Consider the following 23035-nt stretch of genomic DNA (forward strand, 5'->3'; position numbering starts at 1 on the left):
AAATAAGCTATATATATATATATATAAATTCACTACCAGTAGGCTAAACATACTTACGAGGGATTGGTAACCATGTGTATTGACTAGTATTCCGAGCAGCTGTTTGACAATGATATTAAACCAGCCAGTTCCCCCACGACTCACTTAATTAGAGAATAGGTGTAACGACTTATACAATAATTATTCTTCATTTGAGACAATGTGGGATGTGTGCTACACAAATAAAACTACTGAAGTTATTTTATATTTCAAAACTTGGGGTACAATTTTATCTAAACACTTAAGTCACTACTAATAAAATAGAAACTTACAGTATGAGTGCAATTTTTAAACATCTATAACTTTTATCCATTTAACTTTCTGTAACATTTATTCCCCCTTCTTGAAAACAAAACTCGCCTTTGCATATCGTGAAAAACGCTGGCAATCCCGGAATACTGATACAGAACACAAAAAAGACAATACACTTTCAAACTCAGTTTTTAAGAGAAAAAGTAGAAACTATTTGTTTCTTTATAGTTAAGCACAAAGCTACACAAAGGGCTATCTGTGCTCTGCCCACCACGGGTATCGAAACCCGGTTCCTAGCGTTGTAAGTCCGCAGACATACCGCTGTGCCACTGGGGGGCAATAGAAACTGTTACGAATACTGAAACACTTATTTTAATTATTTACGTACACATTTTTCCGAAATAATTTTAAACAACAACAAAAATGAATAATAAGGAAGTAGAAATTCGCCATTGTCAAATATTTACCGTCAACATGCTAGACATACATCTTGTTCATTCGTTATTTAACTTTTTTTTAGGTTACTGACTAAAAACATAGGTTAACTACAATTATGTATCAACTTCCTACTGACTTGTCAGCCTAACAGCTAAAAACACACACACACACACAAACATATTAATAACCAAAGCTAAAAGTACACTGATATTTCCAGCTAATGCCCGATTCCTAAACAAAAGACCTTATAAATAACTAAAAGAGCAGGCGATTCCTAGAACTAATGTCTGAAGGCCTAACATTTAACGAAAGAACTGTCGACCCTTTGGACTAATGTCTGTAGGTCTAATAAACATCATAAAATATAAGCTAAATCTGGTGAACATTTCATTAGAATAAAATATGAATACCTGTAAAAAATACACGATAATAGCATCACTGTTATTCATTCAATAATAATACATTACGAAATTCCGGAAAACCTACCGACAACCATTAGGGTAAAATCAAACCCTCGCTTCACTGCTTTTCTGTACACTTGATTAGGCAAATTGACAAAACCCACGTAGCTTTCCATGTCTTTAGGAGAAACCTTCTCCCGCTCTCTCTCCTTCAACGTGTCCTTCTCCCTTTCTCTGTCTTTCTCCCTACTTAGATTGATTTCTTTCGTAGAATTCGTCAGCCTTGATGAAGAATATGGAGTATTGACTGTGGATTTAACATCAGACGTTGTTGTGCTCGTGGCAGAAGTCCCTCCATCTGAGCGGAAGAAGAGCTCGCGCTTTGTCGACAACTGGAATTATTAAACAGACACGTAAGCAAAATCAAACACTTTGATTATAAGCATAAGAAAAGAAGAGATCGTGTCTTTAAAATACGGATAAATATATAAGACCCACTCGCGCTAAGTGAGCGCCACAACATTATAACTTAATTTGGAAAATATAAATCAAACTTGACATTGCCAGCCATTTGGGTAGACGACGTGTGCCCCACACAGAGCGCCCTAACTCCGATGGTTTGTTTGTTTTTGTTTTTTTTATTTTCGCGCAAAGCTACACGAGGGCTATCTGCGCTAGCCGTCCCTAATTTAGAAGTGTAAGACTAGAGGGAAGGCAGTTAGTCATTACCACCCACCGCCATCTCTTGGGCTACTCTTTTACCAACGAATAGTGGGATTGACCGTCACATTATAACGCCCCCACGACTGAAAGGGCGAGCATGTTTGGTGTGACGGGGATTCGAACCCACGACCCTCAGATTGCGAGTCGAGCACCTTAACCACCTGGCCATGCCGGGCCAACCCCGATGGACACCAAAACTGATATTACAATTGTCATTTCTTGTCAATTTTACAGGTGCAGGAGTGTCGAATACAAAGTTCGTACAGGCCTAGGGCAGGTTCCGATACTTTATTACTAAACTAGTCGGAGTACCCATCCCCTGGATGGAAGTTATGTAAATTCATGATTAATGACATGAAAAGTTGCTTCCCTTATATGTAATTGTAAAAAAACACAAGTTTGCATGTATCTCCGCATGTACCTAACAAACTTTCACGCTAAATTTGGTGAACATCCATCAACATGGGGCGAAGTAGTGGTAAGAAACGCCCATAAAAACCGCAAACAACAATACTGAAAATTTGTATGTATCTCTTCATGGACCCAATGAACCTCCATACTAAATTTGATGAAGATCCATCTAGAGGTGGTGTGGTAGTGGTAAAAATCCGCAAAAACGCCAATAAAAACCGCAAAACTGAAAATTTGTATTTACCCCCGCATGAACCTCCATACCAATTTTTGGTGAAGACCCATCCAAACCCTACGAAGTAGTTACATGGACATATAACAGACAATACTATTATATTTAGATCAATACTTCTTACTTCTCCCACTTCAATGGTCAATTTAAAACTTAACAGAACATATTGATTAAATTTACAAATATAAAACAAAATTATCTTAGTTTAAAGGTTTTTATGGTTACACAGAGAACGTGGAGGTAATTTAAAAATCAAGAATAAATAAGCGGAATAATATATTTAAGTAAAAAAAAAACTTTTATTATTTTGAAGTGTTTCAATCAAACATTCTTTTTTTAATAGCTTTGATGAAAACTGAATGCATCAGACGTTGCTACATTAGGCTTACGAAGGCTTGACAGTGCTTTTGCAACGATTAACTGTCACTCTTCTAGCGCACCCATACACTCAAAATTCAAAGCGCGTTTTTGCGGCAACGTACGCGAACCAAGAAGACAATTTCAAAATCCTGCCAGTTTCTGTCCAAATAAATCATTGATGTGAAGAGTAAAGTTTGAATCCAAGTTGATTTCCACTTTTACTTTAGGAAATCACTAACTTGCTATAAGTTTGCGTCCACACAAAGCTAACCAAGCATTAGAATTTCTCAGTCGGTTTTTTATCATCATAGTTATTCGGCAGATGGATCCAGAATACGTGGTACTATAATCATTATCATCCATATTCATTAAAACACAACAGTATGTCTCCTGTATAAATATAAATGTTTGTTGTATGTCCATGTAACTACTTCGATGGGTTTGGATGGATCTTCACCAAAACTTGTATGGAGGTTCATTAGGTCCATGCGGGGGTACATACAAATTTTCAGTTTTGCATTTTGCGTTTTTTAATGGGCGTTTTTTACGTTTTGTATCTCTACCTCACCTCCTGTGGATGGATTTGGTATGGAGGTTCATTGGGTCAATGAGAAGACACATACAAATTTTCAGTTTTGCGGTTTTTATGGGCGTTTTTTTTTTACCACTACTTCGCCCCCTGTTGATGGATCTTCACCAAATTTGTCGTGCAGGTTTGTTGGATCCATGCGAAGATACATGCAAACATGCCGTTTCACATTTTGTGTTTTCAAGATTTTATGGGCGTTTTTTACCACTACTTCGCCCCCTGTTGATGAATCTTCACCAAATTTCTCGTGCAGGTTTGTTGGATCTATGCGAAGATCCATGCAAACATGCCGTTTCACATTTTGTGTTTTCAAGATTTTTGCGTTATTTACAATTACATATAAGGGAAGCAGCTTTTCATGTCCTAAGATAACCTTTCATTAATCATGAATTTACAAAACTTCCGTTCAGGGGACGGGTACTCTAGCTAGTATAGAGTAAGACACAACAATGTGCTTCTTATAAATAGAATAAAACACAACAGCGTGCCTCCTGTATATAAAATAAATAAAACACAATACGTTTTTGCTGTTCTCGTATATTAACTTAAAATCTACGGTGGCTTACACTGGCTGATGCACTTAAAACATTGTAAGTTGTCTCATTTAATTCTAATTTCTAAGCCATTCAAAATGCAGAATAGGGACAATCTGGTTTTTAGTCAGTAATGTTTCTGATGGAAAAATACAGATACTTGTTAGTACTTAAAAGATGTCTTCAAGAAGAGTTGAATTATCCACTTTGAACCATACCTATTATTCTCACATAGAAACAAATAGATTTGTAAGTTTAACTCAAAGTAACATAAGCCACATGAAAGCAAAACTTAAAAGTTGAAAAGCCAAAACGCGTGTTTTCTAGATTCAGAATTCTCTATTTCTTTTATTTGTTTAAGCACAAAATTTCACAATTGGGTATCTGGTACTATATTATTATCATTCAGCAACTGAATCCTGGATATGGTACTGTATTTATTATTATCATCAAGCAGCTAAATCCATAATACGTAGCACTATAACTATTATTCGGCAGCCGAATCTAAGATGATAATATAATTATCACCAATCAGCAAATGGATCAAGGTTATGTAGTGCTGCCTAACTATATAAAAGCCAGTGTGTGTCACGCCACGCTTGATTTCTCGAAATATGAGTTACAAAAGCTTAAATGCATTTATCCAGATAGAATAGTTCGATTACCGTCTGCCTATTACGATTTTAGTAACGGGGGTGGAAGAGCCCGTGAAACTTTATAAGTGTAGTGAGTATTGGTATAATAAGCCTAAAGTAAAGACGAAGTTTGGGATCACCTAGCCTAGAGCCAAGTTTATAACATTTATCATGAAAGTAAAAATATCAATTTAATTTTAAACTTAAATCGTTTTGGAATTAAGCTATCTTCTGTCATATTACCAACGTTTTTAATCAAAAAACAAACCTCTTTAATCAACGGAGACTCTAAATTAAGAAATCAACACATATTTTTCGTTTTTTTCGTTTTTGTTGTTGTTGTTTATACATTTCATTTTTATACTTTCAGTAAATAGACTAACAACAATATTAGGTTATACCTTTGTTGTAATGCAACATCACATAAAAACCATTGTTGAAACGTAGTGTTACCAGAACGCACTGGCTATTCTACATAGTAGAAGTTGTTAATCTAACTGATTTTTTACCAATAAATATTTTATGAATACGCCACAAATTCATTTCATGAATGATCTTAATTTTGATTGGCTCACAATGGAATTTACCGACGTTTGACTGCCTCGACTGCACTTTTCTGCCTTTTTGTTGGTCAAGCTTGATTTCGCAAATTTATTTATTTCAGTTAGCTTTGAAATGTGAGGTTAGGGTATAATATGAGGTGGGGGTGGTAGTACCTGCCCCGTTATTTTTGATGGGCTATACGCTAGTAATTATGTGGTACTAAATAATTATTCAACAGCTGTATCTAGAGTATATAGTGCTTTAACAACTAGTCTATATCTCAGTAACAGCATACAAGATATGCGTTATTATATCATCATTCGACAACGTAAGCCATGGTGTGCAATATTATTATAATCGTACCCCGAAATATGATACATAAATACTAAAAATACATATATGACGCCAGATTTATTATTCGTTTCACCACTTTCCACCGAGTTATACCGGTTTTGATTAATACCGATCCTCAAATTCTTCAAAACCTATAGATAAAAATAAATTCACTCTGGTGAGTAAAATAGTAAAATGCAGCTAAAAACACCTTGCATATAAAATGATGTGCCCCCAGTGGCACAGCGGCAGGTCTGCGGACTTTCAATGCTAGAAACCGGGTTTCGATACCCGTGGTAGGGAGAGCACAGATGTCCCATTGTGTAGCTTTGCACTTAACTACAAAGAAACAAACAATAAAATGATGCGCATAATTACAATGATTATCATTCACGTAATTGGATCCAAACTGCACAAAGTTTGTAATTTTTGGTTCAAGATAAATAGTACTATCACTTATTCAGTAGGTGAGTCAAGGATTTTTATTATTTGTTCACAACAGATATAATGGAATAGAATGTTTAGGTGTCATAAATCTGATCTTCAGACTAACTGATAGACAGTAGTCATAAAACATAACATTCTGACTTAAATGACACAATTTCGGCTAAAGAATAACAACATTCTACCAAGACGTACACAGCGCCCTTAGTAAATTCCTAAAAGTTCTGAGACATATTGTAGCGCCCTCAGTAAGGTCGTGAAGGTTCTGAACTAAGTTTCAGCGTACTTAGTAAGGTGTAATCTTCTACACTCGTAACTCCGTTTTGACGTAACATTTATCTCCATCGTACTTACTTTTTCGGACGTTTTGTGGTTCATGAAAATCACTACGCCGAATAACATTCGCATGTTAGTACGATTCAAGAATTTGAGAGAGAAAGCAGAGACAAATATGCAACAACGTGTCAACCACGCTATGTCTGCTATATCCAGTGTCGACTAGGCCTTTCGTATAATACCAAGGCTCATCAGGCTAGCTGGCACACAACAGACATAGTAGTGATCTAGGCACTATCTATATTATCAATTGCATAAACAACAACTTTTACAGTGTGAACTAGATTAAAGAAGTGAAATGTAATTATTATCAATTTTATTTAAGTCGTTTACAAATCGTAATTATGGTAAGTATTAGTTAAGTACACCTAAAAATATTCGCACTAAAACAAAGAACAGACAGGAGATTTACCAAAGTTTTAATGCTTAATAAATAAAACATTGTTCATAAAACAAACTACTAAAACAAAGCAACAGTATTATTGTACTTGTATATAAAGTAATGATCTCCGATTTCGACCACATGTGCCTCCATCCGGGTTTGCAACATCTTATTGCACTTTTCACACTTCACTTTCACATTTCCTGTCATGTATATTTGTTATTATTAACCACGTCATAATCACGTTATTTTACAATGTACAGATCTTATTCTCCATGTAAAGTCGAGGCAGTTTAGTCTGCTATGTGATCATAAGCCGATTAAGTGATATGTCCACTTCCATCCCTATCTTGTTTGGTTCCTTTTTTAAAGTTCAGCAGCCAGCCCTACATAGTTTTTTTTATTTAGCGATAATTTTTCCTAATACTTGTTTGTTTACTTTTTTTATAAAATGGCGTACGTGGGTTACTAGGTTATAGAATGTATTCTACAGCTTTATAAATTTTGCATATAATAATAATAAAATAGGTAGTCAAAGATCGTGAAGACTGTTTAGCTCTATCAAATGATGATCAAATTACAGTTACAGCTAGAACTAGGTAAGAAGATTGTTGAAGAAAGATTAAGGTGAACGAAAGTAAGAAATCTCGGTTTTGGCTATTCGTCGGTTTTCGACTTTGGGACGCTCTGGATAGCTGGAAAGCGGCACATGCAACGCAGATAGAACGAGTGTACCAAGTAGCTCTTCACATTCAGCTTCTGATGATCTGTAGAGAAGAAAATCCAGATGACTTGTGTACTGCTTTAATACGGTGTCCGTGCCATCCCTACATAAAGTGCTAGCGCACTCTCCGATATATGAAAAGTACAATGTGGCAACCATCATTACCCATCAAAAATACAACGTGACAACCATCATCACCATCCATCAAAAGCACAACGTGATAACCATCATCACCATCCATCAAAAGCACAACGTGATAACCATCATCACCATCCATCAAAAGCACAACGTGATAACCATCATCATCCATCAAAAGCACAACGTGATAACCATCATCATCCATCAAAAGCACAACGTGATAACCATCATCATCCACAAAAGTACAACGTGAGAATGATCGTTATCCATCAAAAGTACAAAGTGACAAGGATCATCCACCAAAAGTACAACGTGATAACAGAAGACAAGATAATTGTATTTTATACATCACTTTTATACTGAAATAGCTCGTGCTACGGCTTGTCACTGTCCCTAATCTTACCAATAGACACGGAATACAACACATTCTATTTACAAAAATTAGATTTTTTCTAGGAAAAAAAAGGGGGGATACAAACAAATACCCATAAACAAATGAAAAACTTGAAATTTCAACTAGCTTTAATAATGTTATGTAGTTATTAGATTCTAACAGCCTAAATTTTTCTTGGCGATATCTGCGAGCCTCCAGTTCTGCAAGAGTTAATGTGACATGTTATTAACAGTTCTGTTGGTAATGGCTTTAACAGTCTATTGTTGGTGATACCTTCAAGCCTTCAGGTCTGCAAGAGTTAATGTGACATGTTATTAACAGTTCTGTTGGTAATGGCTTTAACAGTCTATTGTTGGCGATACCTTCAAGCCTTCAGGTCTGCAAGAGTTAATGTGACATGTTATTAACAGTTCTGTTGGTAATGGCTTTAACAGTCTATTGTTGGCGATACCTTCAAGCCTTCAGGTCTGCAAGAGTTAATGTGACATGTTATTAACAGTTCTGTTGGTAATGGCTTTAACAGTCTGTTGTTGGCGATACCTTCAAGCCTTCAGGTCTGCAAGAGTTAAGGTGACATGTTCTTAATAGATCTGTCGGTAACGGATTCTAACTATCTATTTTTGGCGATATCTCATATAGAAATTACTTAGATAATTGGACGCTATTATATACTGTTCTGACAATGATTAGCAAACATCTTCACGTACCTGGAACACATTCTTATCCATAAAATAGCGTTTGAACAGTCTACTGATGACAAACTTAGGTACTTAAAATACATTATTCTTGATGCATAAATGATTTCTTACAGAAAAAAATGGAAATGAGAACACGCCCCATTATTCATTGAAAACAACCAATCATGTAGGCGTTGATGAACGATAAAACTGTGGATATCTTCGAATCCCTTTGGGTTGCAATCTCCAAAATTCCAAGAAATTAGAAAAATAAAGGAACATATTTCATTGTTGAAGTTTATAAAGTTTATTGACTCGTATAGCTAATTAGCTGGATTAGAACCGTGTACCCTAGCCGAGATCTATGGGTTGAAAGACTTCGCTCCATTTCGGTATTCCCTGGTTCTGAAAAAGTTAGTATACGTATTAATTACGTACTGCTTATCTTTCAGAAAGAGGTAAGAATATCCGTCTTAACCATGTACTATTTCTCCTTCAGAAAGGGTTAACAATATCTTTCTTAAGCATGTATGGGTTCTTCTTCAGAAAAAGTTCACAATATGTCATAATAATGTGTTGCTTCTCCTTAAAAAATATCCGGTACGTCTCAAACACGTTTGATGTAAAACAAAGAACTGACAGAAAAATTATTTTAATATGGAGTCAGAAATGGATTTCAATCCGTCCGTAATCTAGAAACCTGTGCTGGGTTATTACAAGTCAATAATAATGATATATACAAGTTTATTTATTTGTAATTAAGCACAAAGCTACACAATGGGCTAATTGTGCTCTGCCCACCACGGTATCGAAACCCGATTTTTAACGTTGTAAGTCCGTGGACATGCCGCTGTGCCACTGAGGGGCGTTATACATAAAGCTATGTATTTTTTTTGGCCCATAAGGTGATTTAATCACTTATTCCTGGTTCTGTCTTTCTAAAACTATATCAAGTAACTAAAGTATGCCAACAAAAGTGGTTGTGCTTAAATACAAAACTGAATATTTCTTTATTTTAAAATGCAGCGATATGATCTGTATGTGAAAAAGTCGTTCTAGTACTGCAGACAAAAATAAAATAATGGATCCTGCAGACTCGTCTATGGGCTATCTTACCAGCTACACTTGCTCAGACAAATGACTGGCAGAAGCTTCGCGCATTATCCGCATCGTTACGCGCCAACTAAGCCAGTAGTACACTAATCGTAGAACTTACGTTTACACTTGGAGGGCTAGCATCAGACAGGAAAGCATTCTGGACAGGACTTCCCAGGCTGCTGTCATAGATCCGTTGTCGCTGAACAAGCCGCTCCACGCTGGCAAAACGGTATCCCATCCCACCATATGAAGAAATAGGGGACGTCAGCTGGCGAGAGGGAGTTTGGGTGAGCACCTCCGGCCCAGGATAAAGATGTTTGTTGACAGAGGACTTGTCATGAATGTTTTCTTCCAAGCCGCGAAAGTTTCTCGGCGGTGGCGCAGGCTTCGCCGGGGGCGTCACAGCAGAAGCACGGAACATACTGCAGCACACAGTGGTGCCCAGAGACGGGAGAACGCCGGTGGACTCTATTCTGTACAATAGCCCTAAATCCCGCTGGAAAGAACTAGGAGGTCTCTTAAAGAATATTTGCGGACCCCAAATAACGGTCTACTACAAATGATCACAGCCGTCACAATAAACGCACTCCCACGCTACAGAACTAATGCAGATACTTCTCGTAAGGAGACTACAAGGACCTCTACCGGAGCCCTTGAGTGACGAGTGACGTAAAACACCATGACGTTGAAAAACGTTCCCGTCACAAGGCAGACAAAATCTCGTTTTTAAACTGCTAAATCACAGCTTTTGAAATCTTCAGTTTCACGGAGAGTTGCATTATTACATATTATTATTTGTGTTCTTCAGAAAGTTTTCTAAATGAATTTGTTCGTTGTAAAACAAAAGAGCACAGCAGATTGAAAATGAGTCACGATTAATTATTTGGTACTGAAATTGTAGCCCTGCTCTTTGTTGCTCTACAATCGTAACTTATTTGTAAAAATGTCAATTCCACTTCTTAGCACGCATTTACAGTTAGTTCTGCTGTCTCGTGAAGCATCGAATGTTTGTTATATATGTTGAACAAGGCATTTCATGTCAATTTCAATTCTTCATCAGGTCATATTTTGTCACGTCACAGCAGACTAATGCTACTTCTAACTCTTCGTCAGAGTACATACCTCCCTCAGTGTTATATGTGTGTGAATATGTTTAACACTTCTTAAACAAAACGTATTAGTTCTTCAGCTACAGTGTTGGGTCTCAAGACTGCCTCTCAACGAAGCATTTAATATATATAAATCTTCATTGTTTGGTATGCCACTCTTTAACAAAATATATAATGCAAATTATTTGTAACTGTTTAGGTTTTAGTGAAATATACCGAATTTTCCAAATAACAAAGGGAATATCCACACTAGAAGTTAGCACCAGACCCAATAAGTAGAGATTAATATTCAGAGAATTTATTTAGAATCACACTCACAGCATTTCAATTTTTGACTACTACACATAACACATTCTATATGAAAAAAATGGGGCTATGCTTACGTCAAAAAGTACGTCCTTAACTTTTTCTTAAACAGAAAATTAACACTAACAATTACAAAATCATACCCAGTTGTTCAAATCACAAAGAGTTTTCACAGATGCCAGCTGGATTTCTGGAGGCTTCTCTGCGTATATGACTAGAATTTTCCCACCATTACAGGACAAACTAGGCAATCTCATAGTTGATGCTAAGCCACATACTGCTTTTATATTTTGTTAAAACTGCACCAAACAATACAATCAACAACTGGGCATCAAAATGTGATTAATACACTTAATTCTGATTTAGTATCAAATTCCAAAAATAAAGTTTGTTTTAGAAAACAATCTTTAAATGATGACTGGCTTGTAAGGTATACTGGGAGAGAAGAGATACTACCTGTGAAATAATCAGACTTTCCAGCTTCGGCAACCTAAGTTTACACTTATATACTCCTGACAAGCAACCAGTGTAGACTGTAACAGCTTCAGCAGTCTTAATTTTACACCTATATACTCCTGACAAGCAACCAGTATAGACTGTAACAGCTTCAGCAGTCTTAATTTTACACCTATATACTCCTGATAAGCAACCAGTATAGACTAATAGCTTCAGCAGTCTTAAGTTTACACCTATATACTCCTGACAAGCAACCAGTATAGACTGTAATAGCTTCAGCAGTTTTAAGTTTACACCTACATACTCCTGACAAGCAACCAGTATAGACTGTAATAGCTTCAGCAGTCTACATTTATACGTGTATAATTCAGAGCTAAACAGATCCCTTGAGATCATTCATCCAATAAAGTCTCTACATAAACAAATTAATGATTGCTGCCCATTTGAAGATGTTACATATATAACAGTTCTCATAACCCAGTGAAAAATCGTGGTTCATGAACAATTACTTTGTGGTTGTTAGTCCGACGAAATGAAGAATTGTCCTTAATAAAACGATTACCTTCTGGTTGATAACAGTAACGCGTTTTCTCTCTGAAGATAATAATAGTTGGTATGTTTCATACAGGAAATTTGAAGTTTTCCGCGTATGTCATATTCAATGAAAATGTCTGACCGTTTCACTATTACAAAAAAATCTAAATTATCTTTCATAGTGACAAAAAAAATTAATCAGCAGCGTAGTTTTTTTAATGTATAAGAGTCATGAGAAATGTACTGTCCCGAATTAAAATTCTACTACCCCAACTATTTCTAACACGATTATTAGAGCGCCCTCTACCTCATAATGAGGCTACATTAACGATAGACTGGTATTTTTTTCACACTAAAAATAATAAGACTTACTACAACATACGTGAAGCAGACGAAATCTATGGGCAGATTAACGAGTCTACGTACATGATGGAGTGGTATTCCTGACATATTTAAAATAATAATCCTTCGGTCAGAAACAATAAAATCAGGTTACCCAGTCCACATATACGACGAAACCATATGTCGATCCAACACTGAGAACACCTCGCCCCTTTTCCGTTTAACGTAGGAAAAAAGACCGCGGAGTTTTGAGTGGGCGGTCCGAGTCATTTCGTCCAAACACAGAGAGGAAGAGTTCCACTGAACACCTGACCCTCCCAGGTCCAAAATTAGGACCATATCTCAAGGGTTCACGGGCCAAATAAATCTGTTCTCATCTGTTACCAATGAAAATTAAAATGTAACTATTCTTATCCCAGCGAAAAATAGTCACGCCGATTATAGTGTTATAGATTCGGAGCTAAATAACTGGTCATTCTAATTAATAAATCGGTAGCTCAGTCATGCATATACGTTTGTATATCAAGTTTACGACAGATTATCTTATCATCGATAATCAAGTTGTCGATCTTGCAAACAGTTCAGTAACAATAGATATTTAATGCATTGAAAAAAAAAGATAATAACAGGTAGCATTTTCTTTTACGTTTTAATGACTCGATATATAGTTGAATTTTATAGACATTTCATGCAAGTAATAACCACACTAGGGGCAGAGCGACGTATTTTGCCGCCCTGTGCAAACGCTAACTGTGCCCCCCACCACAACAAATTTTGCGTGAATCCGTAGGCTTGGTTTGGTTTGGTTTGCTTATTATGAATTTCGCGCAAAACTACACGGGGACTATCTGCGCTAGCCGCCCCTAATTTAGCAGTGTAAGACTAGAGGGAAAGCATCTAGTCATCACCACCCATCGCCAACTCTAGGGCAATTCTTTTACCAACGAATAGTGGGATTGACTGTCACATTATAACGCCCCCACGGCTGAAAGGGCGAGCATGTTTGGTGTGACAGGGATTCGAACCTACGATCCGCAGATTGCGAGTCGAGCACCCTAACCATTTGGCCATGCTGGGCTGAATCTGTAGGCAGCGATTATTTTCTAGTTGTATGTGGATTCTGTCTGTTGAGGACGTTTTCGCTCGGCCAAGATGTAGCTGGTGACCACAATAAATTTTTGGTCATTCATTTTTGTCGCCCTCAAGAACTTGCCGCCTGTGCATACGCACGTGCTCCATCCCTGGTCGTACCGGCCATGAACCACACTAACCCTAAGCTAACACGGTAGCCAAAACTCGGTGTTTGGTAGTTCCCGGCTTTTCGCTTCTTGGATTTTTATACATCACATAATTCATAACTATAAACACATCACGCATGTTCAAGAACACAGCTGCCACGTGATCATGTAATCACAAAACGAAACTCGGTTGGTTCTCGTTTCGTGTATTCTATCATAGTTTATTTTTAATTATCTCACACATAAGAACGATATTTAAAATCACGAAGGTTACTGTGCGTATTTGCGACCTACTATTTACTTCATAAATGAAGGCTAATGACTGCTATTGCCAATTGCGATGTTAGACGGGTGGCGCTGTGGTGCTTTATATGCCAAAAATTATTGTTTCTATACACTGTACTAACGAATCCCTCAAACAGAAGCGCCATTTTTCAATTATATCGCTGCTACATGAGACGTCGAATTTCGAATTACTGCTGACGTCAGTTCAGGGTTACGGAATAATTTCAATTGTCTCAAGAAGATTCGAGATGACCGAATTTAGGAAAAATAATAATACAACAGATATAATGGTTCCGGTAATAATGACACTGATGAAAATGACAAAAGTAATAATGCAAAGTGGGGAAAAAGTTATTAGGCTTGCGTAAACACAAACATAAAATATTTCTGTTTTTCACACTTTGTAATTTTACTGATGTCATTTTTATCAATGTCTTTACTACTAAATACCAGGCTATTCTGCTTTGGGAAAAAAAAAGGGGGGGGCAATCGCACTTTAATTGCTATTTACTTTGGGTTGTTCTTCAGTAGATCAGCGGTAAGTTTACGGACTTAAAACGCTACAATCCGGTATTTGATTCCTGCAGTGGTCAGAGTGTTGATAGCTCACTGTGCATCTTTGCGCTTAACAACAAATATTCAATTTGAGTTACTTTCAGTATGAAAAATAATTTGATAACTTGATAACTACTTTTTTCACCAATTAGCGTCTTGTTTTTATACAGTTCACTACCAGTGAGATATTATACTGATTCATTTCCTAATAAAACACCCGGTGTAAAGTACTGGCCAAAAATAGTTGTGTGAAATCATTTTCTAGAGAATATAAACAGGGGACTCCATCAGTAATTAATGAAATTAATTGAACTGTATTTTTGTTTACATATTTTGTGTGAATCGTATTTTCCTAGGGAACATGTAACTAACAAATCGACCCTGACGATAAAATTTACTGTCGTTGAACTGTGCGAAAGACGCGGGAAACTGGGGCTTGATCCTCTCCAGGGAAATGAAGAAGAGGTTCAACACTCCTGGAATATAGCCGATTAAAGCCCTTCACTTTCTAAACTCTGTAAAGTCTATCACCCCCACTTTTAAAGAATGACATAGGTTCGTCCATTTCCGGTCTATGGGCTAGCGCATTTAGTTTGTTTATATTGAACAACAAAAAATTTACTACTAGAACAAAAACACGCGACTCGGGGTAATTTGATGATGTTGATTTCAAACATGTAGTCAGAATTTGTTCATCACCTCTAGCTATTGAGTTATTGTAATATCTTAACATTTTATCAGCGTTTGTGAAATACCATGTAATGAACTCAGTACAACAGATTTATTCTGTGAAATTAAGTTTACTTCGACAGTTTAATGGTAAAGGGCATACTTTTTTTTTATAACCACAGCGTCAACAGGAGGAAACTGCATAAATTTTAAGAACTTATGGGTTAAAGCAAAGAAGAATCTATATAAATATAATAGTGTTGTCTATTGTATGTCGGTGTAACAACTTCGCAGGGTATAGATGGATCTTCACCAAATCTGGTATGGATGTTTATTGGGTCCATGGGGAGATGCATACAAATTTTCAGTTTTGCATTTAGCGGTTTTTATGGCCGTATTTATGTTTTCTACCACTACTTCACCCTCTGTTGATGGATCTTCACCAAATCTGGCATGAAGGTTTGTTGGGTCCATGCGGAGATACATGCAAACTTGCGGTTTCACATTTTGTGTTTTCCAATTTTCATGGACGTTTTTTACAATTACATATAAGAGATACAACTTTTCATGTTCTAAGATAACTTTCATTAATCATGAATTTACATAACTTCAGTCCAGTGGACGGGTACTCCAACTAGTATGTAATAATATTTTAACTACACTACATATGTCATAGACTCAGAGGTACAACAGATATAGCAGTAACACGTAATTCACGTATTTTTCTAAACACCTAATTGGGTGGAGGGGAAGAACGTTTCGGCCAAATGGCTACAAATGGTCAGGCAAGGTACGGTCACGCAAAGACCCATATTAAAAATAAGATTTCATACTAAGAATAAGCGTTTCCTCTAAGCAGCGCGGCTGCACAACAACCAACCAAGTGCCGCGCACTTCATTATTGCAGCCGCGCACATCCTCAGTGAGGAGTCGCAACACGTTGACGGACTAAATGACCCTGGCAGTCGATATGCCTAAAGCCCAAAAAACCAACTGGTAGCATTGCAAAGCGGCCTAATGATCCAATAGGGTCTATGGTCTAAGAATACCCCCCTCCCCTATACAAAAACTGGTAGCGCACATCCGCACATTGCCTTTATAGTGGTGCACATGAAAAAATTAATTCAGCACATAGATTGGACAAATTAAACTGAACATTGCTGAGAACCACACTAAAATTGCAGCAAGAGATAATATGAATATCCACATCAAAATGCTACTCAAAGTAAGATTACAACATTGAAATGTTAAACTCCTAAGATAGAGAACGCCAAATATTCACATATTCCAGGTTAACGTCTACAACTAAGGAAACATCAGCACGCGTTACGCTTATAGAAAAGGTAACATCAGGGTGTTTTACCACCTAATTAATGTCTATAGAAAAAAGAAACATCAACAGGTGTTACCATATAAAATTTACAGACACAGAAACATCTGGCGTTTACAGAAAAGGGAACAGCAGCAGGTGTTAACGATAAAATATTGTTTTTATGATTGCTCACCTCTTGTTTAGTGTTTTGTTTTTTTAAGCAGAATCTTTTGATGACAGCAATCGACGTCACTGATCTCGGAACTTTATGAGTTAACGCTATTGGCTAAAGCAGACGCTATGGTAAAAACAGGTGTGAATTACATATTTCTGAACTCAATTTTACAGTCTTGTGCATCTGCGTCATCATCAAATGGTCGACAGATTACCTCATCTTTATGCGTGACAGCACAGAAAACAAGTTTGTTTCTGCGCGTGGTAATATTCGGATATTTACCTTACATACACGGTTGAAAAGTATCTTCTTGTTCACGTTCCTTACAAAAGAGGGCGATTTCTGGTTTGTATTAATAATCTGAACAAAATGTATATCAAAAATATCTCTAGATCAATGGTTTGCACTGGAATACAAACTAAACATTTTACTCTCTGGCCTGAACCATGGTTACAAGCGTTAAGGTGATTCTAAATCCAGAGAATAGACTGCAACTTAATTTTCCTTGGATATTTAATTGTTTTGTTTTTACACTATGAGTGCGGTCTACATATTACTTCGAATTAGATAATTTTATTTTTGCCTGCTACAATACACAAGTGACCAAAAATGGAAGTGAAACAATTATTTTCTAAGTTTCAAATGGACAGCAACTGTTTTTCGTCTTCAGGCGGAAAACTTTCGAAACGTCATCCTCTACATTTGTAGGTCTCTACAATTGGCAGTTGCTGTCCATTTGAAACTTAGATTCATTATGAATACTCTGTCCAAACAACCTATCAAAAATTATTTTCTATGCAAAATCCATAGAAAATTCTAGCAGAAATCAAATTGCAATATTGATGATATTTTTGTTAACATCTTTTTGTGTGTGTGTGTGACTCGTATATTATTAGAGACCACATAGCCAGATAAGTAATGGTGCACAACAAGCCTAGAAAAAAGGTGTTTAAAACACCAGAGATCCATACAGACCTCGATCGTAAATCTATGCTTAACCTACAATTAAGCTTTCAGTTATTTTATTATCATACCTTAGCAACTTCAAGCTGCTGTTTTCTTTTCCACAATAATGAAACTCGTTTTAGTAGTAAATAGCTAAAACCAGTATCGTTTTTACTAATTTAAAGTGCACGTTGAGCATCAAATTACTTGCGACACATAGTGGTAACTAATGCTACTAACATACATAAATCACAGAACCACATACTACGTAATGACGGGTAGATTATTCCTCGTTGTTTTATGTTCTGTTTCTCTTTTCTTGCACGATTCCTTTACTGTCAGTCAAACATGTTGAACATTATATATTTATACTGTACCTCTTGGGTGGGGTCTGCAAATGGATATTTTCTGAATTATTTAGTGGTAAGATTTGGTAAGAGCACAATATGGGATGTTAGATAATATTACCATTTATCTATTTTCTTATGGTTTTTGAAAGTTCGAGCGCATGAGCGGCTTGCCACCTGCCCGTATGTAACAAGCTAAAATCATCGCTCGCCCGCCCTGTTCGGTGGATGTATTAGTTTCACAAAATGTGGTGCTTCTCCACTGAAAATGTCAGCTGTTCGGTGGATGTATTAGTTTCACAAAATGCGGTGCTTCTCCACTGGAAAATGTCAGCTGTTCGGTGGATGTGTCAATTTCACAAAATGTGGTGCTTCTCCACTGGAAAATGTCAGCTGTTCGGTGGATGTGTCAATTTCACAAAATGCGGTGCTTCTCCCCTGGAAAATGTCAGCTGTTCGATGGTTGTGTCAATTTCACAAAATGTGGTGCATCTCCACTGGAAAATGCCACCTGTTTGGTTGGTGTATACGTTTAATAAAATATGGTGCAATTTTACTGGAAAATGGCAACTGTTCGGTGGAATATTACTTTCACAAAATCTGGTGCTTCTCCACGAGAAAATTACAGTTTGGTTGATATATCAGTGTCATAAAATGTGGTGCACCTTCACTAGAAAATGTTAGCTGTTCGGTGGATGAATCATTTTCACAAAAATGTTGCCCATCTTCAGTGGAAAATGACAGCTGTTCGGTGGATGTGTGAGTTTCACAAAATGTTGCCCATCTTCAGTGGTAAATGTCAGGAGTTGGAGGATGTATTAATCTAATATGAAAGTGGAAGGTTGGGAAGAAATGTGAGCATAGTCAGTTGTTGATTCAGGTTAGCGAAAAAAATGTCAGCTGTTCGGTGGATGTATTAGTTTCACAAAATGTGGTGCTTCTCCACTGAAAATGTCATTAACAGTGTTGTAGCCTAAAACGTTTTGAAAGGCAAGCTTGGCTGACATCTGTTATGTAGAATGTGTTTACCTGGAGTCTATTGTGAAACTGGTAGTTAATGTTAATACAGTGATATCTTGAAAAGTTGTGATTTGCGAACAAGTTCTTTCATGTTCTTCCTTGTGCCAACACTCTTAAAATATATGAAATGCAAACCTGTTTTTTTTTGTCGGCATTCCTTTTAAAAAGTCACTCGGTGGGTCATCGTTACTTTTACGAACTTACAACGCTAACATTCGAGGTACGATTTCCCGTGGAGGACAAAGCGCAGATAGACTATTGTGTAGCTTTGCACTAAACAACAACAACCTTTCACAAGAGCTTCTATTGAAGAACGTATGATTAGAAATATAATTTGAACACATTATTGTTCTTTAGCAAAAACTATATGATGCATTTTGTGGATTGGATAAACCTTTTAACAGAAAATGTTTTCATGATGTATTACGTGGATTTTACAAATTGTTGAGCATAAACTGTGGTGCTTCTCCACTGCGCGGGTTCGAATCCCCGTCACACCAAACATGCTCGCCCTTTCAGCTGTGGGGGCGTTATAACGTGACGGTCAATCCCACTATTCGTTGTTAAGAGTAGCCCAAGAGTTGGCGGTGGGTGGTGATGACTAGTTGCCTTCCCTCTAGTCTTACACTGCTAAATTAGGGACGGCTAGCGCAGATAGCCCTCGTGTAGCTTTGCGCGAAATTCAAAATAAAACAAGTATGTTACTTATTTAATTTGTATCTTATACTAAAGTTGTTGTTTTTTTCCATTAGCAGCTACTGATTTTTTTAGAAACGCAGAGAAAACATTATTGATAAGAATGAATACATTACCTCTAAATTAACGGGTCGAGTGAATTTTGTTTAGATGTATTTGTTTCAAGTTTGGGATTTTTCTCTATTGTTATCAACAGTTTTAAGGGATACAAATTGTTTAGTTATTTCGTACCACAGAAAGAAATAGACTATCTGGCTTGTTAAATCGCTAAAATGTAGACTACTGTTTGTGTCATTCAACAGCGTGATTAGTTTTGGCACACACAATTCAAAACTTTTGTAAAGAATAATGTTTATAACTGTGCTTTATACGAAATGTTTTTAGTCAACATAGTTGTACTTTAACCATTTGTATAGGCAGTCTGCAGCGCCTCCACTCAAAATATATGGCGGGTATTTTGAATCGTTGCAATGATTCAAACGAGTTTTGATATGATCTCTATGTAATTAAATTAGATAACTTTATTATAACAACCAATTACTTTATAACTTAACCCGAACATTAGCTTTTCGCGATTTGAAATTAAAACATAATTGTTGGTTTTAATAAAAAATCGTAAACTTTAGTTTTTCATTCGTTACTGCGAAAGTAAACAATAATATAGGATCGCTGTGTAAGAGAAAGACAACTCAAAACATTGTATACTAGTAACGATATTTTTAATATGATTGTAACAAATTGTAGCTCTTGTTACTTGTTAGGCCCGGCATGGCCAGGTGGTTAGGGCGCTCGACTCGCAATCTGCGGGTCTTTACTTCCGATAGATGGCACTATATCATGAATAAAGGGTATTCCGTTTCAAACATCCCAAATTTTATCATTTTCAAGTTTTGTATAAGTAATGAAATATTAAATTACATATCCTTTTTCCTTTATTGCGTATCTCAAAATAAACTTGACGTTGGATGTGTTGTTAATCTTTCAACGTTTGATTAGTAAGAGATATATTATTTTACTTTACCACGGATCCACAGTCTAACACCCCAAACCACTGGGTCTCAGTTCTGAAGTTAGCTAGTTCCTGGCCTGTATTCTGGCCGTGTAACCTGGGTGAACTATTTCAGACTAATTTAAAAATCTGACGTCACGTGGTTTGGTGAAAACTGTAAGCAATATTATTAACCTTTCACTGCCATGGCATATATATGTCCCTATGTGAGTTTTGAGTTGTGTACCTTTACATGATTACACATCGTATATCTTGCACTTCTTTTTTTCATGTTATACATGATGATACGTCGTATATCTTGCACTTCTTTTTAATACTGTACGTGTTATTTACTCAGATGTCTGTATTTATATATCTGGTTACAAGAAATTGTTAGGTAAAATGTCACATAAGAAAATAAAAAAGACGTAGTTCTAACTGAATATATGTATTATGCCCCTTATATTTGGTTTAAAATTTTGACCAATCGATTTTGTTTAAGGAAGAGATATTTTGTAAACGAAGGGGAAGCTTACTAACATGAATAGTGTTTACATTTTCACACACAAAGTTTAAGGAATTGTTTTTTTTTTTTTGTACATGTAAGTACATACATACACACAGACCGTTGGAAGTATTTGTAATAATCCGTCTTCTCATCCCCTTATTTAAATACTCAATACAACACTCTAAAACATGTGCAACCTTTATGTTGAATATTTATATTTTTAGGATCCCAGCTGAGTCTGCTTGAATTTTACGCAAAGCTTACGAGAGCTATCTGTGTTAGCTGTTCTTAATTATGAAGTGATAAACCAGAGGGAAGAAAGCTGGTCAATATATGATCCATGTCAACTCTTGGGCTACTCAAATCGAATAGTGGGATTTGTCTGTCACTCTTATAACGCCCACCCCTTCTAAAGAGCAGAGTGCAATTATTTTTCATGGTATTCCTGCGAACCAGTTATCCTGTTTATTAGCATGTCTTTTGTAAATCTGTCAGTAATATTTAATTCTCGGGATAAGATGAGGGACGACTTTAGCTATCCACATGTTTTTTGTACACATAATAATTAATCCTCAGGAGATTGAGGAACACTTTCAGTTTGAGGATAATTTACTAAAGTATTGCAACTTTAGCCTGCAGTAGGATTCCATGTGTGGATTGATTTGCGTTTGAGATTTGCATCAGAGATAAACGACACATCGCATATCTTGCATTTCTTTTTAATGCTATACATAACATATATTTTACACTTCTGTTTAACGCTTTCATATCGTATCCTTTTTTTTTCACTTTTTAACGCTTTACATGCTTACACATCATATATCTTGAACTTCTTCTTTTCATGTTATACATGATGATACGTCGTATATCTTGCCTTTCTTTTTAATGCTATACATAACGTATATTTTACACTTCTGTTTAACGCTTTCATATCGTATCTTTTTTTTTCACTTTTTAACGCTTTACATGATTACACATCGTATATCTTGAACTTCTTTTTTTCATGTTATACATGATGATACGTCGTATATCTTGCATTTCTTTTTAATGCTATACATAACGACACATCGTATACGATATGTATGATATTTCATAATATCGTGTATTTTGTCCCTCACATGATTTAAAGATAGGTCAAAAATAGGATAGACGATCTTAACGTATATAAAGCAGGATTTTTCTTTTCAGAATGTATAATGCTTGTTGGGCATGTGATATGCTTTAATGGTGGGGAAAATGTCGACTTTGAGATGACAACTGTAATAGAAAAATAAAACTTGGTCTTTCGAGATTTAGCTAAAATCCGGGGTTCGATTCCTGTGGTAGACACAGCAGATTGTCCAATGTGGCTTTGCTCTAAAACTTGCAAACAAACAAGATTTAGTGCAATTGATTCTAAAGATCCGTAGTGGTAGGTTTTTTAAATACAGGGTGACCCATCTCTGTTATATTCAACACATACATATTATCTGGAACATAACAAACATCATCAAAATCTTTCTTCAGTTTTTGAGTAATATCACTGGCTATCTGCGCTTTGTTCACCGCGAGAAATGGAACTCAGGATCTAGCTATTTAAGTACGTACTCTTACCGCTGACCCATTTTCATTATAAGAGGAATATTTTCCTCTAGTATACTCAGGTTCGAAAGTAAAGGTGTGCATCAACGTAAATATAAAATGTCAGAACAACATACCAATGGATTTTTTGAAGTTTTTAATAATTAGTGCTACCGAGACAGCAAAGAAGGAAATCTTAGCGCTATCCCCCCCCCAAACAAACATACAAAATACACATCTATTACCGACAGTATTGTGCTGCCATCTAATGTGCAAATTATCAACTATAATAGTCAAAGTTTTAAAAT

General features: G+C 36.3%; 1 protein-coding gene across 1 annotated transcript in view; it reads right to left on the minus strand.

Moving 5' to 3' along the window:
- The window catches only part of LOC106470559 (septin-7-like), a 46777-nt gene extending 35848 nt beyond the window's left edge, over positions 1-10929 (minus strand). Inside the window, exons 1-2 of the mRNA XM_013931125.2 lie at positions 9801-10929; positions 1216-1522 (exon numbers count right to left, since the gene is read on the minus strand). Of these exons, the coding sequence (XP_013786579.1) occupies positions 1216-1522; positions 9801-10103 (610 nt within the window). The 5' untranslated portion in view covers positions 10104-10929. The remainder of the gene's footprint in view (positions 1-1215; positions 1523-9800) is intronic.
- Positions 10930-23035: the final 12106 nt, after the last annotated feature.

This window comes from Limulus polyphemus, unplaced genomic scaffold, assembly GCF_000517525.1.
Source record: "Limulus polyphemus unplaced genomic scaffold, Limulus_polyphemus-2.1.2 Scaffold106, whole genome shotgun sequence".
Lineage (NCBI taxonomy): Eukaryota > Metazoa > Arthropoda > Merostomata > Xiphosura > Limulidae > Limulus > Limulus polyphemus.